Source organism: Salvia splendens, chromosome 10 (assembly GCF_004379255.2).
Source record: "Salvia splendens isolate huo1 chromosome 10, SspV2, whole genome shotgun sequence".
NCBI classification, from domain to species: domain Eukaryota; kingdom Viridiplantae; phylum Streptophyta; class Magnoliopsida; order Lamiales; family Lamiaceae; genus Salvia; species Salvia splendens.
This window is the reverse complement of record NC_056041.1, coordinates 13,127,646-13,145,910: the sequence shown is the minus strand read 5'-3', so window position 1 is coordinate 13,145,910 and position 18,265 is coordinate 13,127,646. Positions and strand designations below refer to the sequence as shown.

General features: G+C 35.9%; 3 protein-coding genes across 4 annotated transcripts; 2 read left to right on the top strand and 1 right to left on the bottom strand.

Moving 5' to 3' along the window:
• Window positions 1-846: 846 nt before the first annotated feature.
• On the bottom strand, window positions 847-3,946 carry LOC121753203 (NADH dehydrogenase [ubiquinone] iron-sulfur protein 8, mitochondrial-like). The gene is made up of 8 exons (XM_042148409.1): window positions 3,791-3,946; window positions 3,187-3,283; window positions 2,267-2,320; window positions 2,075-2,166; window positions 1,830-1,943; window positions 1,462-1,529; window positions 1,267-1,378; window positions 847-1,181 (listed from the first exon to the last, which is right to left on the bottom strand). Exons 1-8 carry the CDS (start codon window positions 3,842-3,844, stop codon window positions 1,086-1,088), a joined length of 687 nt encoding a protein of 228 aa, XP_042004343.1. The 5' UTR covers window positions 3,845-3,946; the 3' UTR covers window positions 847-1,085.
• A 1,662-nt stretch (window positions 3,947-5,608) lies between these two features.
• On the top strand, window positions 5,609-8,311 carry LOC121751136 (uncharacterized protein At1g01500-like). 2 transcript variants are annotated; one of them, XM_042145855.1, is made up of 3 exons: window positions 5,609-5,727; window positions 6,316-7,090; window positions 7,846-8,311. In XM_042145855.1, the coding sequence occupies exons 2-3, from the start codon at window positions 6,368-6,370 to the stop codon at window positions 8,071-8,073; spliced, it is 951 nt and encodes a 316-aa protein (XP_042001789.1). In that variant the 5' UTR covers window positions 5,609-5,727; window positions 6,316-6,367; the 3' UTR covers window positions 8,074-8,311. The 2 variants fall into 2 exon arrangements, with proteins under 2 accessions (XP_042001789.1, XP_042001788.1); XM_042145854.1 differs by lacking the exon at window positions 5,609-5,727 and adding an exon at window positions 5,805-5,943.
• Window positions 8,312-10,459: 2,148 nt separating this feature from the next.
• On the top strand, window positions 10,460-16,557 carry LOC121750532 (probable receptor-like serine/threonine-protein kinase At4g34500). The gene is made up of 8 exons (XM_042145082.1): window positions 10,460-11,275; window positions 13,549-13,653; window positions 13,734-13,856; window positions 14,976-15,146; window positions 15,238-15,367; window positions 15,503-15,712; window positions 15,988-16,137; window positions 16,281-16,557. The coding sequence occupies exons 1-7, from the start codon at window positions 10,728-10,730 to the stop codon at window positions 16,108-16,110; spliced, it is 1,410 nt and encodes a 469-aa protein (XP_042001016.1). The 5' UTR covers window positions 10,460-10,727; the 3' UTR covers window positions 16,111-16,137; window positions 16,281-16,557.
• Window positions 16,558-18,265: the final 1,708 nt, after the last annotated feature.

Below are 18,265 nucleotides of genomic sequence, written 5' to 3'. Positions count from 1 at the left end.
CTGCACATCAAATGTCAATAGCTCTGCACATCAAATGTCAATAGCTTATAATTGACATTATATATGTGTAGTTGACATGAATTGTATATGTAGTTGACATTATATGTGTGTAGTTGACATGAATTGTATATGTAGTTGACATTACATGTGTGTAGTTGACATGAATTGTATATGTAGTTGACAAAAAAAAATAATAAAATAAATAAAAAATAAAAAAATAAAAAATCGAAAAAAAATAATTTTTTTTAAAAAAATAAAAAAAATATTTATTAAATAAAATATATGATGAAATTACAAATATGCCCTTTCACAATTAATTAATGTAAAAATATTTTCCATGTGGCAAATTCTGGACCACTCATTTAATAAAAATGAGTGGCTTATAATGCATCTCAATTCTCAATTAGGCTAAAAAATCTCAATTGATCACAACCCTATATATATATATATATATATATATATATATATATATATATATATATATATCGTATATTCAATATAAAACGATATATCGCAATATAAGGAAATTCATATCGTTATCGTACCGAAAACTTACGATACGATATCGTATCGAAAATTACGATATACCGAAAATTCGGTAATTTTTCGATATTTTTCAATACGATACAAGCGATATATCATTTTTTCGATATTTTTCCCCAGCCCTAGTTATCATGGATGCCCATCATCTAAATATGTTGTTTTACTAAATAAGTAGGACTTCTCTAGCTCATAATCATTAACTATAAATCCATACACACACAATACTTCTTCATTTTCGATTGCTAAAATCATAAAAACAAATCAACTTAAACTTCATCTACAAAAGCCATCCAACAAAAGATATAACACGAGGCGAAGTTTGTTGTCCGAATACGATAGTGTAGGTAGAAGCAATATAGCAAAAGTGATACACGAAGCAAAAATAGCGCCTGTATCAATACTTTGTTTACTTGCCCTTCTAGTGAAAAAGAATCAGGCTACAAGAGGGGGTGCATAAACAAAATTATCCCTTTATTTAAAGGTTTCAGAAATTAAGAGTTCAAACTCCACGCTTTTTGCAGGTGTTGAGGCCGATCCACTCCTCAACGGTATAGGCTTTCAGAACGGAGGTTCTCCGCAATCTCAGTTTCCCACCGGTCACCATTTTCTAGCAGCTTCTCCTTGTCGTAGAGAAGTTCCTATGACGTACAAAATTTGAAGTTAGTGCATACATTTCCTCAGTTGACATACTAATGTGGCATAGGTGCAGATATTGGTAGCAACCTCGTGAGTCTCAGTAGCGAATTCAAAGTTGGGTCCTTCAACGATGGCATCAACAGGGCATGCTTCTTGGCAGAAACCACAATATATGCACTTGGTCATGTCAATGTCATACCTGTCATTACAGTAGTTAAGAAGATAGCATATGGATGAAGGAGCTAAATCCCTGATAAAGTGATTCGAGGTGAACTCAATAACCTTGTAGTCCTTCTGCTCCCATCTTCACGCGCCTCAGCTTCAATGGTGATTGCTTGAGCAGGGCAGATCTGTAAAGGAAGACATATAAGGGCATTAAGTAGAGCTTGCTGGACAAGACACATAGATAGCCAACACAGACAAGCAAAAGTATACCCATCCCAAGAGAGATTTCTATGCCTTAACGAAGTAGTTCAGCAAAATTATGATGTAATAAGGTTTGAAGGATAAAATACATGTAGACAAACCCATTGGAGCATCTCAAGGGTAATAAAAAAAAGCTGCATATAATAATAAAGCATTTGAATTTTTACTGCAGCAGTTAGTAATATAACCTGAGGCAAAATCAGAGTAAAAAATCGGATCCTTACAGCTTCACATAGTTTACAAGCAATGCAACGCTCCTCTCCAGTTGAATAACGTCGCAAAGCATGTTCTCCACGAAAGCGGGGACTTAGAGGACCCTTCTCGAAAGGATAGTTAATCTGCACAACAGTAAAATATCAGAAAATTAATCATTCATCAGGTAGTGACATACCAAACGTTCATCCGATAACTGAACTCATCCAGATAAATATAAAATAGGAACAATGAGAAAAAAAAAATGTACACATACTGTGACTTTCGGTTCAAAGAAGTACTTGAGTGTCAACATCAGACCTCTAACCATTTCAGTGAGGAATAACGTGTTTATGCTCCTGTCAAAAACTATGGGATGGCACCAGAAAAGGATAAGGTCACACATTCGGATACAGAATGCAGATGAGTGAAATGCAGCCAAATGAATAATGCATGGAAACTCATGTACCAGTACTCCAATCTTTAGATATCTCCCTTGCAAGCTTCTCTCTTTCTTCATCATCTAAAGTAAACAAGAAGCAGAGAATTATATACAAGGAATGTTGGCATTCACAATATTTCCAGAATCTAAATAGTTGCTCATGGTATCTAAAAGTCGTAGAAAGAAATTCAATTCATCTTCGCCCATTATTGTTACTAAGGGGAAAAGATGATATGAAAACTAGCATAGAAGAACAAAAACAGAAAGAAATGAAAGAATTCAAAGAAGAGAAGAAGAAAATGTTGTTGCTGCGGCTGCACAGAGAAGCTCGCCTCAACTGTGTGCCCCCACAAAATTCATTGTGCTTTTCAATGGGCAAATCGCTGAGGCTTTTGAGCACTTCACCTGATGTGCCTAGGCAACAAGGCACTTGCCACTTCCACACTTGATGCAATGAGGAATAACTTACCTAATATATTGAAGTCGATGGCATAACTTTATCTAACACTATTATACATATGCTCCTAAAATTTTCCAATTGCAATCCAATCAATGCTGCAATTTTTTTTGTAAAATTAATTGCATTCGCAGCCATTTACATTGTGGCCAAAAATTTGTTGTGTGACAGCACACATGGAACTTTGTGGTCTTAACAACAAACCAACATATTTTGGCATGAATACAAGAGAGCAACCGGGTTCTAGTTTATTTTGTACTGAGAAAAAGGCATGAAAGCCTTCTTTATTCGCCTGCAAGTTAAACACTTAACTTGTGGTAAATTTTCCATTATTAGGATTTAGGGGTCATACAGGCCAGTTCTTAACAAAGTTTAGTGCGCAGATTGCATTCTCTGCGGAGTAGATAATCAAACTCTACTTCATAAGCACCACGAAACTCTGTAAAAACTGATAATGAAGAAAGAGATGTATCTAGGAGAGTCTGCAAACCTTTGTCATTAGAGAACGCATGCTTTGAGGAAAATGTGCGCTCAGGGCATATAATCCCGACACGAGCAGAGCCCTGTAATGCTTGCCCTGACAGAGCCTACAATTTAGGAACAACAACACCAACCAAAAGTTCAACTATTGATCAAAACATTACAAAAATAACAAGTGAACTGAAAAATAATGATTAAACAGTTTGCACAACCAAAGAGAAGGCGGCAAACATTGTTCATGGGATACAAAGAAATGAACCAACAAGCAAAACGACCTTCGAAGAATGGCAAATAAAAATTTTGGACGAAAAAAATAATCCGGCAATTTTCATGACGAATTCTCTAAAAGAAGATAATCTTATAACTATTCAATCATTATTGAGAAGCGAGACTGAAAGACGAACAAACCCTAGACGATTGGAAACAGATGATTTGTGAGGGTCTAATATGCATTTGGTCGATTTAAACCTAGTACTACTGAAAATGGCGTCGCGAGTCCAAAAAAACCCCGCATTAAAATTGAAATCTGAATTTACAGTACGAAACACCATGAATCGTGGGAAATACAGAAAAATAAACATGAATTGGATGAGAAATTGGGAAAATAGGCTTACAAGCTGACGAGCGCGAAGAGCAGATATGGATTTCCGAGCTAAGATGGATGCCATTTCCTCTCAGTTGCAGATTTCGTTCCCAAATTCGCGATCAGAAAGTGAAGTGACGCTGTCCGCTAAGGCTAATGCGTTTCTAGAGTTATTCAATATTTATATGTGACGAAATTGGTCAATTGTTAGTAAAATGTTATCGGTTTATATCTAAAATGAACATTTTGATTATTTAAATAATTAATTATTTTATCAAAAAAGTATCGCAAATAAACGTTTATTGTATAAATGACTTATCAGTAAATTTATTAAAAATGCCATGGGATGCATTTTCCAAAACTAAATTATCAAAAAAGTATCGCAAAAAACGTTTATCGTAATTAAACACAAAAATTACTATTCCGGCAAGTTACTCTTTTGATCAATTATCAAAATTTAACGATTTTAAATTATATTTGATGGTTTATATATTTTTTATAAACCAATGTTGGTAGTTTAGTACATTAATTATTTTAGTTGATGTTTTTAACCTTTCGAATATTTTGAAATTTTAAATATAGATCAATTCATCGATAAATTATTACACTTATGTGCTATATAGATTATAGGGTAAGTGAATGCGCCTTTTAAATTTCTTAATGTTTTATTTGAGGTAAGTGCCTTCCAAATTTGCACCAAAAATTTTGCATTGCAATAGGCCATAAGTCTTGCGTGATTATATGAACAAAATATTTCATATTGGTACAGAATATACGAAGTGTGTATAAATTATATAGAAAGTTCCGTTCATATTTCAATTATGTTATAGTATGTATTTGAACTGTCGTTAACTCTTTACATACGTCATATACAAAATATGAAATCATGATAAAAAAAATTGTACCAATATAATATACTACTACTTAAACATTTTTGTACTAGCATGAGATAATAATGAAACACTTTGTACCCCACAATTTAGCCACATCTAAACAAAAATAACCAAATACACTAAAATGAAACACAAATTCAGTATAAGTATGATTTGTATAAGACTATAGTACATATTTGATGATAAACATATTACTACTATTTTACGAAGTTGGTCCTGAACATTTATTTTTTGAAAATTAGGTCTCAAACAAATGTAAACGTCACCGGAGTCATCCTTTTTTAGCGTCAATTAAGCGCGATTTTAACTGGATTAGTGAATTTTGATTAATAAATGTAACTTTTTTTAAAATAATAATTCTTCAATTTTACAAATAATATTTAAAACTAATTAGGGTTTACAGAGAATAAACCGCGCGATTTCAAGCACCTATGCATTCACTTTCTTTTCAATTCATCACTCACCTTTTTAGCTCATTTTTTCATTTCTTAATCCCAATTTTTGGCTTATTGGCAAGAGCACAGATGTGGATGCTAACTTATCATTCATATATAGCGTAAATCATTACGTTTACAAGTCTAATCTTTGAGGAAAGCCTGCAAAACTATCGAACACATTGTTCGCATCCTTTGAAACATAGTTATTTATCATAGTAATTTACCTTTTCTCAAATTAATATTGTTTTGTCAAATTCACTTTATTTGATTGGATTTCAATGTAAAATTAAATTCATCAATTCTATGATGATGTTAGAATAAATGTTAAAACAATCAAGTACGGAGTATGTGTATTGTATTGTCAACGTATGCACTTTGTAGCGCTAAATCGTGCTACTACACTATTTATGTTGTCATGATTCGGGTGTTTGTTTTCTTCCCCAATTAGATATTCGGCGGTATGAATTTAATCTATTGCAAAGGCCAGGCCATACCCAATTAAAAATTAAAAATAAAATATCCATCGTCTATTTAATTTGCATGGTACTGATAATGGATATGACTCCGGGTGTATCTCCTGAGCGTGGAGGTGGGGGGCAGAATTTGTCTCTTTAGGCATCAATCAATCACAATATTATGTATTTTACTCATTCATATACTCGTTTTTTTCTTCTTTGTTTGCGTATTAATTTCTGTTTTTTCGTTCCCTCGCTGCCGAGGTCCAATCTCAATTTTTGCTGCTTTTTATTCCATTCCTCCTCCATCACCGTCTCATGCTCATCAATTTTCTAGTATTCATTTTTTAACTCTAGTTTCAGCTTAATAAAGCCAACCGCGCACCAATTATTCAACTCGTAATTTTCACTCTCAATTTTTTTATTTTGCTATCGTTATTTATGTGTTGGTTTCTTAATCCGGATAATGTAGTGCACTGCAATCCATGTCCTATTATCTCGATTTTCTTTTCCAATTGATTATCATTGCATAACTTGCACTGTTTTATTGATAGAATTTGCTCAACTTTTCATTTCTTTACCCTAATTTGGTTGTGCTTCCTTGTATTTGTTGCCTAATTTCTTAAGTTTTTCCATTTTGTAGGAGTAATTGCTGGTTTTATTCTCTATTTGATTGAAATTTATTTTCTTTTCTGGTGTGTGTGTGTTCTTGAAATGTGTGGAACTCTTCTTGTGGATCGCTTTCACACTGCCGTTCTGTCATGTTTTCAGGTTTATCTCACTGATATAGCCCATCACTTTCCATAACTTCACTATCTAAATCATGGATGTCAATGGAGAGGAGATGCTGATTTCTCTTAGAGAAATGGGGGATTCCTATGAGGAGCTACATGAAAACGGCCACCACACCGTCACGAGGCACCCCCCCTACCAGCATAGTAGTGTGCAGTGGCTTGATTTGAGAGTGTTCTATGTTAGAGTGAGCAAATGTGTTGTTGATGATGACTCAATGCCCGAGCTCCTCACGCTAAATCACGTCCCATTGAATCGCGACACTCTCCTAGAGGTGAATGGTGTGAGGACTAGCATATACTCTGATGGTGTGTCCACCCTGTTGAAAAGGGACAGGCTGGATAAGCAGTCCGAAATGATCACGTTTGTGAGCACGGACAGCATTAGGGTGACGGGGAGTGTGAAGTTTGAGGTCTTCCGTGAGAATGTGCTCGTGCTAATGGGTAGGTTAGAGCTTTGCCATAGCAATGGATCTTTAGGGGAGCATAGGCATCAGGGGCAGATTTGGAGCATGAGTTGTGAGTCGGATTTAGTTGCAGGCACTGGATTTCTCAAAGGGAACCAGAATGCGTGTGCACCGGCTGTTGAAGTTTATGTGGCCGGTAGCTTCTCGGGTAGTCCTATAATACTGACTCAGACTTTGCACTTCAGCCACCACAGGAGGAAGCAGATGAGGAAAGGGATGCTGGAAGCTATACCAGAATATGAGATGGCGTTTAGCCATAAAGAGGGTTCGTCCACGCTCACAATGCCGGTATTGATCTTCTCATTTTTTACCTTAGCACTTTGTGATGCATCCATCTGTTTGATTGCTACATTAAAATGGGGTGCTGTTGTTGACTTGCATAAATTTTGGCAATATATTAAACCATATCCTGGATTGCTAGAGGCTGGCACAGGTTTCTATGCACTCTGTGTGTGACCACTTCTTTATATATAGTGTGAGATGTTGCAAATTTCAAGAGGACCAGAAGTGGATAATAGCATATTCTGATTCATTAATCATTAGATGAACACATTTTTTGAACTTAAGCACCTTATCGACTTTGTTTATCCTCTGGTTTCCTCCTCCAATTCCCCGAATCCATAGGAACTTAGAGCTCGCCTAGTGCGGTTAAGAGGGTGCAGAGTGCAGAGAAATGTATGGCCGAATTGATTTTTTAAATATCTCTGTGACACATAACTCTGCTAAAAAGAATCAAAACTCCTACCTATATGATTCTCATCATCTTGATTCAAGAAAGCTTTCTATGCATGATCCATGACTTAGAAGTATTTCCATATGATAGACTTCCCCACACTTAATGCAGAAGGTTTTAGAATCCTCAAACTCCATTGGCCAAATCTACTCAACGTTTTAGCAAGTGAGACGAGGAAAATGCCAACCTCTCTGTACGGAGTAATTTGATATTCATCTCCCTATAATGATGAAACCCAAAAGCGAATGAATGTTTATTCAACTCTTTGTGAATTGTGTGTGATCTCTTTTTCTTTGCAATAATTCTTCAGCTGAGGAACTTTCAAGATTATAGGCAAGAAGAGGAAGGGCACAGCAGCGCCTATTATGGTATGGAATATTTAGAGGGCGAAGATGGGGAGTTATCGTGGTTCAATGCCGGTGTAAGGGTAGGAGTTGGAATCGGCCTTGGGATCTGCCTCGGAGTTGGGGTGGGAGTGGGGTTGCTGGTTCGGACATACCACGGGACTACAAGAAACTTCACGAGGCGCCTTCTGTAATGAGTTGCTGCAGAATGACTAATCTTACCGCGTTTTTTTCTATGAATAACTGCTGTGGATATTTGCACTCGGGTCTAGCCTAGACTGATGCAGATGCGCACCGTGTTGGTGAATTCTCAACAAAATTAAGTCGATGGCACGAAGTTGGTGCAGTTTTTGAGCAGTTGTTTGCGTTTGATCTAATGCTTGTATGTTGTTTTATGAAATGAGATGTGTAAACTTTGGCTGATGCGTTAATCTTACTAGCTACTTTCATTGAAGCTGTAGAAATTGCACGAGCATCAAAGTTATGTTTATAAATTGAATGCATAAATGCAATGGCTTGGGACCAAGAAGAAACGTAATAGACTTGTCAAAATTCAATAGTATTTAATTAAATGAGTGTTTACTTTTATTTAGCATTGGATCCCATAAAAATTGAGAATTGATGCATACTGCATTTGTTGTTCTTATGCAGTTAGCACTCGTGAATTATAGCGAGCAATTAATTTAATCATTTAGCAATTACATTTGGAACTATGTCAAAACTTATCTAGTCTTGTTTTATTTGGTGGTCGCAATCGTATACATCACTTGTATATATGTCTACAATAATAATCCAAACATAAGGTATATGAATTTAATTCACACAAGATGACACGCCTATAACGGCCATATTTATTACGGTGTAAAAAGGGAAAGTCACTTGAATATAAAAAATAGTCTATCTGTCCACTAAAAATTACTCATCATTTAGTTTGTCACCTAATATTTGTCATTATATGTTTTTAAATTACTACTCACATTAAATTTTGTGACAATTTTTTTTTATAAAAGAGTATTTGACTCCCTAACCTAAATATAACTCATCGATTGTTTTGATATGTGCTTTGAAGTGTTTGAACTACTCCATTACCATATAACTCTCTTGTGGATTTATACCCAACTTTTAAAAATACTACTAATGCATCTTATAAAATAATTCGATCATTTATCCAATGGAGTTTTGAATCAACACTATTTATTTGAATAATTTTATTAACTCAAAAGGTAATATAAGAGCATCTCCAATAACCGGCGTCACCACCGCGACGCCGATTTTTCGCCCACGCCGGTTTGACGCCGAACCATTGGAACCGGCGTGGGCGAAATCGGCGTCGCCATGTCGATTCCCGCGCTGACGCCGGTTCCGACGCCGATCCTCACGGGCGCCATTGTGCGTCCCGGATCGGCGCCAAACCGGCGTCAAATTTTTTATTTTTTTTAATTCGAATTTTAAAAATTCGAATTTAAAAAAAAATTAAAAATACTATTTATTTATGAAAATTGTTTTTAATATTTAAAAACAATTTTTCCAAATAAATTTATACAAGAAATTCGTAATAGCCCATATATATTTAATGGGCTTGCGAATTATGAAACCATTCTAGGTTGTCTCTCTTTTATAGAGACATCCTTGAATGTTTTATGTTCCACATTCGATGTGGGACAAAAACCACTCTAGGTAGTCTCTCTTTTATAGAGACATCCTTGAATGTTTTATGTTTCACATTCGATGTGGGACAAAAATCATTCTAGGTTGTCTCTCTTTTATAGAGACATCCTTGAATATTTTATGTTTCACATTCGATGTGGGACAAAAATCATTCTAGGTTGTCTCTCTTTTATAGAGACATCTTTGAATGTTTTATGTTCCACATTCGATGTGGGAAAAAATCATTCTAGGTTGTCTCTCTTTTATAGAGATATCCTTGAATGTTTTATATTTCACATTCGATGTGGGACAAAAATCATTCTAGGTTGTCTCTCTTTTATAGAGACATCCTTGAATGTTTTATGTTTCCATATAGAAATATTGTACTTTTTTAATTGTACTTTTTAATTTTTGTACTTTTTTAAAATTATTGTACTTTTTTTAAAATTAATGTACTTTCTAAATTTTAATAGTATTATTCGAATTTCCCGTATTTGTCTCGTAAATTAAATTCCGTATGTTGATACAAGTGTAAATTAAATTATATAATTGTTATTAGTGATGTGGATAGGTAGTGTGAAGGCTATGTGAGGGCTATTTGATGTCCAGTTGATGTGGCAAGCTGATGTGGCAGGAGAATTGTAGTGCTGATGATGTGGCAATGTGAAGGCTATTTGATGGCTATTTGACGTCCGTGCTTATTAGAGATGCTCTAAATTCTAGTATAAGTAGAATACCATTCAAACGTGTCTAAATAAGAAAATAAATAAACTACTCTATTATCATCATAGTAATTGATTCAACAGAACACGGGGACAGATATGTCATTTCACAGGCGAACGGTCGGCAGCACGCTCCTCTCTCTCACTATAGCGTGCACTCTATTTCCCTCCATTGCTCACTCACAGTGGCAATTCCGTAAAATTTTCAATCTCTTAAGCCCAAATTCAAACTCACTAAATTCAATATTTCATCACCATCATCTCCCTGCACTCGCTCATTTTCATCCTATATCCGTTGTGGTTGAATGCTACCAATCCCTATCAACTAATATGCATATAAATCACTGTTTTGATATCCCAATTATCATTTACACCTCCATTTTTTCAATTAAAATTTAGTCTCGCATTGAATTCAGCCTTTGTGGCATGCACTGACGTCGTCTTCCACACACGCAACAAACTCCGCATTGCCGCGATCTATGGCGGATTCCGGTGACTCCGACGGCGGGAGCGCTTTCACCGCCAAAACTCCAATTCTCCACCAGAAGCTCTACGTAGTCATAATCGTTACCGTCCTGCTCGCGCTGGCGGTTTTCATTCTGGTTTTCATCTTCCTCCGCCGCCGGAGCTGCACGCGCCGCCGTACTGGCGCAAAACGCGGTGCCGGACTCATTCCCCTGGTTAATGAGCCGGATCAACGCGCAGCAGATGAAATTTCGAATGTCGTCGAGAAGAAGGTGTTTGTCGTGGAGAACGTGGTGAAGGCGGAGCAGATTGAGTCGGAGAGTAAAAAGGCGAGCTCGGTGAGCTACGAGTCGAGTACAACTCGAAGCGAGTCGTCGTCGGTGTCAACCGACGGTTTGGGGAGCTTTGGGTGGGGGAAGTGTTACAGCTTACGGGAGCTTCAGACGGCATCGAATCAGTTCTCCGATGAGAATGTAATCGGAGAAGGAGGATACGGCGTCGTTTACTGTGGGGTTTTGCACGACGGATCTGTGGTTGCTATAAAAAATTTATCAAATAAGAGGTAAAATCCACCGACACAATTACTCTTTCATTTAAACCTTGGAATTCTTTGCATTTATTTCCTTGAAAGCTTAAATTATCTTAAAAAAACCGTGTCGCACTGCAACAAATTGTGCATATCGACATAAAAATCAACAGTTACAGTTTTAGTTGCTGTTGCAGATTAATCTGTTACGCTTTGAGTATGCATATGACATCCCTTCTAGGCCTGGTTATTCGGCCGGTTCCGATTCTACCCGGTCCGGTTGACCGGGTACCCGTTTACAAATTATCATGAATCTCGGAATCGGAACCGGAACCGGAACCGGAACCAGTCGAGTAAGAACCGATCGGTTCCGATTCTGAACCGGAACTGATTTATAGTTTTAATTTTAATTTATTTGAATAATTCAATATCTAGAAATATAACCATGCCTACAAAATTTAAATAAACACACAAAAATACAAATCAAAATATTGTAAATCTTAAATATTACAGTAACTTTTAACATGAGGTAAAAATATAGTTCTTGACCACTAATCATGTGATTTATGCCCAACTACGTCTCAAAAGTGGTATACAAATTAAGCCTAGTCCACAGATTATGGAATTTCAATTCTTTAATATCTTTATTACATTATTATTCGTATTCACTCAGCAAAATACCTTCCAACAAATAAAACAATAAGAAGGAAAAATGAGTCATGAAATTGATTACTTCAATGATTGAGATATTCACAAAACTAGTAGTTTTATTATTTTTAATTTTCTATATGCTAGCCTATTTTCACCCACGTATATGTATATAGTCTGTGTATATAAAGCTTATAAATCAATATAATTTCAAAGTAGTAGTATTTGATTTTGTCGTATACTACTATTTCTTAACGATATAGATGTGTATCAAAATATACACTATATATGTTCGAAAAAAATTGGATAAACTCTACAATATGTTAGTAATTAAAAGCATATAAAACGAATTTATATTTGAAGCACATTCTTTTGATGTATTTATAACTCAATTGAATACACAAAAAATGAGGAGACATCAAATGAAAAATATGTACTCCATAGTTGCTGGCTCCTTAGGAAGTCAGGATTAATTTTAATTTAAGTAAAAAAACTAAATTTTATTAAAACTAAAATTAAAAATATGAAATTAATATATTATCCGGTTCCGAAAATTTTTAAAAAATATTAGAACCGGTACGGGAACCGGAACTGGTTCTCCGGTTCCTCAATTACCCGGCCGGTTCCGATTCCGGGTACCCGAGAACGGGAGAACCGGTTAAGCTGGCCTAATCCCTTCTATGATTATGTCGTAGTTATATTATCAGTATATAATGTAGCATAAATCATGTCATTGTAAATTGAAAAATGATTTGAAATTGCTATGAAGATTAAAACATCTACTACTACTACTACTACTATTATGCAATAAATGGTGATGATGTATATAAGTTGGTGTGGATTCTTGTAGACCTACTAGGTGATTTTTATCTTATTAATAAATTATAGCAAATATTGTAATTATTGCTTGTCGAAGAGAAACATGTGTTTGGTAGGGATTCTTTGATAGAATTGCATGAAATCACAGCTTTGTGAATTATGTTGAATTGAGTGTGTGGGGAACATAATCTTTTTGTCTTTGTTGACTATGGATTACCGAAAAACAAAGTAATCACTAATCACTAGCTTTTGCTTCTTTTAATTTAATTTAATTTAATTTAATTTAATTTAATTCTATTCTTATTTATCTTATGCGGGGCCAACTTTGACTTTACACTTTTCCAAGCGGTCAGTATTATCTATAGATTGTTGAATTGCTTTATCTCATTCTGATTAACTTATCTATATGATCTTTTTTCTCAATCAAGCACCGATTAATTGTGCTTCTTCTTTCTGATTAGTTTTTTTTTAATCTTTACCGTGTTTTATTATATGCTCACATTGTGTTTTGCTCTTGTTCTACTTCTACATTTCATCATTCATGTTATTCACGGGACTTTGGACAAAGTACAATGTTATAGAATGATAGGAGTATGAGAATTGAGATGAGGTGATATATTTGGTTGGTTTTATGTTACCAGTACATATTAGCTTAATGGCATGTGTGTATAATTCTGTAGATATAAAAGTATTTTTATCTTATGCATATTATTGAACATTAAAGGTTATTAATGGGTATATCCAAATTTGTGAATGTACGCAGTTCTAAACAGCAGTAGAATAGTTAGATAATCAAGAATTGAAAACTTGATATACCATATGTTTTCATCGTTCCCCGTCAGGGGCCACGCAGAGAAAGAATTTAAGGTGGAAGTTGAAGCCATTGGGAGAGTAAGACACAAGAACCTTGTGGGTTTGATAGGTTACTGCGCGGAAGGCACTGAAAGGTCCGTCTGTTCAGCCACTTGTTACCCCTTTTTTTCAGCATGCTTTTATTAAATAAACTAATTTAGTGCTTCCCTTTCAGGTTGCTTGTCTACGAGTACATTGATAATGGCAATTTGGAGCAGTGGTTGCATGGTGATGTAGGCCCTGTCAGCCCTCTAACATGGGGGGTCAGGATGAAAATTGCAGTAGGAGCAGCCAGAGGGTGAGTGAATTTCTACATGCTGCATGCTAAAATCTAAATTCTGCGAGTTACCATAATTGTGCGACATATCTTATTTCCTTCTTGTGGCTATTTCACTACTTGTTTCTGTTTCTAGTCTTCTATTCGTGTTGAATGCACATGTGTTCAATTCTTTCTGCTGTTTCTAACCAATGTACATAACTCCAAGTTAAGTTCTAAGATCCATTATCTTAAACAGACAAGTGATGGGAGCTACCAATGGCTTTTATTTACGTTATTAGGTTTGCAAAGAAAGCTATTTAAAGTGGCAGTTGGTTTCTGTCAATCAACGTTTACAATCTACTGTGCTGTATATCGATAGATACTACGATCTAGTTGTGAGGGCTTCCTAAGATAAAAAACAAGTATTTTCTGTGAAACGTAATTTGTTAAATTGCTCCTATTGTCATTCACGTGTCGACCTCTTTATATGCTTGAACATGTAATATTATTGTGTGCTTAATCCTTGGGTATTTAGTCTTCTATTCTTGTTGAATGCACATGTGTTCAATTCTTTCTGCTGTTTCTAAACCAATATACTACATAACTCCGAGTTGAGTTCTAAGATCCATTATCTGAAACAGAGAAGTGATGGGAGCTACGGCTACCAATGGCTTTTATTTACGTTATTAGGTTTGCAGAGAAAGCTATTGAAAGTGGCGGTTGGTTTCTATCAATCTAACTTTACAATCTGCTGTGCTGTATATCGATAGATACTACGATCTAGTTGCGAGGGCTTCCTAAGATAAAAAAGCAAGTATTTTCTGTGAAACCTAACTTGTTATATTGCTCCTATTGTCATTCATGTGTCGACCTCTTTATATGCTTGAACATGTAATATGATTGTGTGCTTATAATCCTTTGGTATTTAGTAGTTGCTTATGTCTAACTAATCAGCATTTTCTGTCTTGGGTTGCATATTGGCATGTTAAAATCTTACATTGGAAGTCAATAATTGTGCATGTCTTTTCTACTAGACAATGTCTTTTTCAAAATAGCTGCTCAAGTTGTACTGTTAAATGTACTAGTATTTACTTTAGTATAATCATGTCTGTGTTACTCTTTGGTACTGTACTAGCTAATTTCTTAAAATTTTGCCAGACTCGCGTACTTGCATGAAGGACTGGAACCAAAAGTTGTTCATCGTGATGTAAAATCAAGCAACATACTTTTGGATAGGAAATGGAATACAAAAGTATCAGATTTTGGACTTGCCAAATTATTGGAATCAGATGCTAGCCATGTCACCACTCGTGTGATGGGAACATTTGGGTTTGTTTCCCTCTGAACCTCACCTGTTAGGAAACAAACAATAACCTTCTTTTGCCTCACAAATGTTTCTTTGTTTCTTTAATCACCGCAGATATGTCTGCCCTGACTATGCAAGTACCGGTATGCTTAATGAAACGAATGATGTCTACAGCTTTGGAGTTCTACTCATGGAAATAATCACTGGCAGGAGCCCGGTAGACTATTCCAGACCACCTGGAGAGGTGAAACAATTCATCCGTCATTGAAAAATGAACTACGGCTGTAGCTAAATTTATTTTGTTTGATTCCTACAAACTGGCATATTAAACAAGTAAAAGCAATTACATTTTCTTCATTATTTTCCTTCCTTATTTCAGACGAACTTGATCGACTGGTTCAAAGCGATGATAGCAAGTCATCGTGTCGAAGAGTTAGTGGATCCGCGGATCAGTGTTCCTCCTCCCCCAAGAGCTTTAAAGAGAGTATTACTACTTTGCCTGCGCTGTATAGACATTGATGCCCACAAACGGCCAAAGATGGGGCAAGTTGTGCACATGCTCGAGGCAGATGAATTCTCTTACCGTGCTGTGAGCTACACACCTCTTGTTTTTCTTTGGATTCTTTAATTCTAGCATATTTCGACTATGAGACTGTATTTAATTAAGTATGCATGCCTGGTACCTTTCCCCTTCCTCATTAATATCTGAAGAACATGCTGAAGTGGATATAACATATAAGTGCCATTCATACATGCAAAAAGACTTATAATTTGGTACCCGTTAGTCGCTTGTTGAGGAGTTAGATTTGAATTTGGCATTAGGTGGTTCTTTTTCATCAAGATATCAGCTATTTTACTCTACAGGGAACCCGATTTGCTCGTGATACAGCTCCGTTACATCATCTCCAAGCCAGTAGCAGAAATGAAATTCCGTCTGCACAAACGAAAGTGGTGAATGATGGTGGAGAAAGACCAACGGGGAGCTAGATGATCGTATTAAAGATGCATAAAAAGGTATCTAGTTTTCCTCTTGCATTAATGCACGATGCATACGAGTATATATATGAATTCCAAAATTCAACACTGTTTAGACGTAGAACGATATTTTGTCATGCTTAGCTTAGGCAAGTCAGCATTTTCATGGAAGATATTTGCAGGTTTTTTCTGCCAACACCCAATCGTGAAGAAATTTCATTTCGACTCTAAACAAGATAAGTTGGAGAATTTTCTTTTTTAACTTTTCTTCTCCTGCGTCGGCATTTAAAGGTTAATGTGAATATATATATAGTGTGATATTTGTGATCCATGTATTTTCTTCATAATACTCCCCTCCCCCTTTATAGGTGATATATACGCGAGATATAGAAACAATGTACTGTATTTGACAAAACTTTGATTTATTTATATTGTTTTCACAGATTTTGAACTAGTCTATTTTCTGTGTTTTACTTTACTTGCTTTGACAACCTTCTCCTGTGAAAGCTCAAGTTGTAGGAAGGATCCAGAGGCAGCAGTGGGGATTCTTGAAATTTTTTACAAGTATTTTATATTTCATAATTAGCAATGATAAATAAAAATAATCAAGATTAGCATTATAATTTCAGAATTGAAATGTGATACGGGGGGTCTCATCTCATCTCATCTCATCTAGTTAAAGGGGTAATGTTTAGTACTAGTATATTATGATTTCAGTGAGATTCAAGCAAGTTCTCACACATGTATTTTATTTGTTGCTGCCTTGATTCAAACAAGAACGATCTCCTATCTCACACCCTTTTCTTGACATTTATTTCTCATTGCTTTCGATATCCTTCAACTGCTTTTATAATTAATTCTTTCCAACATTATCAAAATCATGATCCCCTCAAATTGTCTTTTAACCTGTCGACAACTATAAAGGTGGCCTTATTTAGATGTCAATTCGAACTAACCCTCTTCTCCCTCAGTCAATATTCACAACTTCAAACATATTACAAACAATTTACAATTTTGATACTTATGCAAATGCAATCGGTCGAATCCAAGCATTCAAGATTTCTACCTTAGAGCACCCACAACCGTGCTCTTGCCAGCGGCACGGTTGTGGGCCCGGGCGGTACTATTCATGTCTGCTCTCTGGCAAGAGCACAACACCCACAACTGTGCTCTTCCGCAAGGACGAGCACAATTAATATAAAATTCAATTACACAAAAACATTTTCATAATACTAAAATTCATTAAAAAAACCACAATAAAAATTACAAATTACAAATAAAATAAAAAGACATAATTAAAATCATAAAAAATAAAAATTACATAATTAAAATACTAAAAAGTAAAAATTACATAATTAAACTCCTAAAAATTAAAAATTACATAATTATTGGCTAATATTACCCGAGGAAGACTACGCATCCGGCGGCACCAACCCCAATTATTTTTGGAGACCCAATATCATGGACTCGTGCGTTTGAAGTTGCGTGGGGGTCATAGTTAACCTATCGGCCATATTGAGTTGGGCCAAAAGGGTCCACAACGAGTTGTTCGGGGGTGGAGGTGGAACATAGGGTGCGGGTTCGGGAGCGGGGGCAGATGGAGTCGCGGCGCGACGGCGTTCGGCCGCCGCCTTCTTCCTTCCTTGCGGTCGGCGTCGGGAACCGCTTGGTCCGGCGTCGGGGCTACACAAGTTAGCTTCGGCGAGTTGGCTAGCCACTTCTTCGCCGGCGTCGGATAGGGATGCCGACCGTGAGCGTTTGGAGGAGCCGTGATGTGATATTTTAGAGTTCTTAATCAAAGCATAAAGATTATCAAGTTTAATTATTTTAACTCTAATAATACTACACTACTGCAAGAATACAGTATCGTAGTAGTATTTCAAGTGTCGATCCACAGGGAGGCGAGATTGCTTACGCTTAATAAGACTACACAAAGCATAAAAATATTTTATTTTGATTTTGAGATGGTTAACTAACTTAAACTACTGAAACGAGATTTTTAATACGAGAAAGACAAGTCACTCCAAGTTGCTCACTAAGCTTGCGTTGTTTTAACACCATTTACAACGAAACATACGACGGGATTATAATTATCAACCTAATCGCGTGCACTGAACATGTCTACGACGTATAGTTCACAGTCAGCTGAACACTTATTCCATGAACC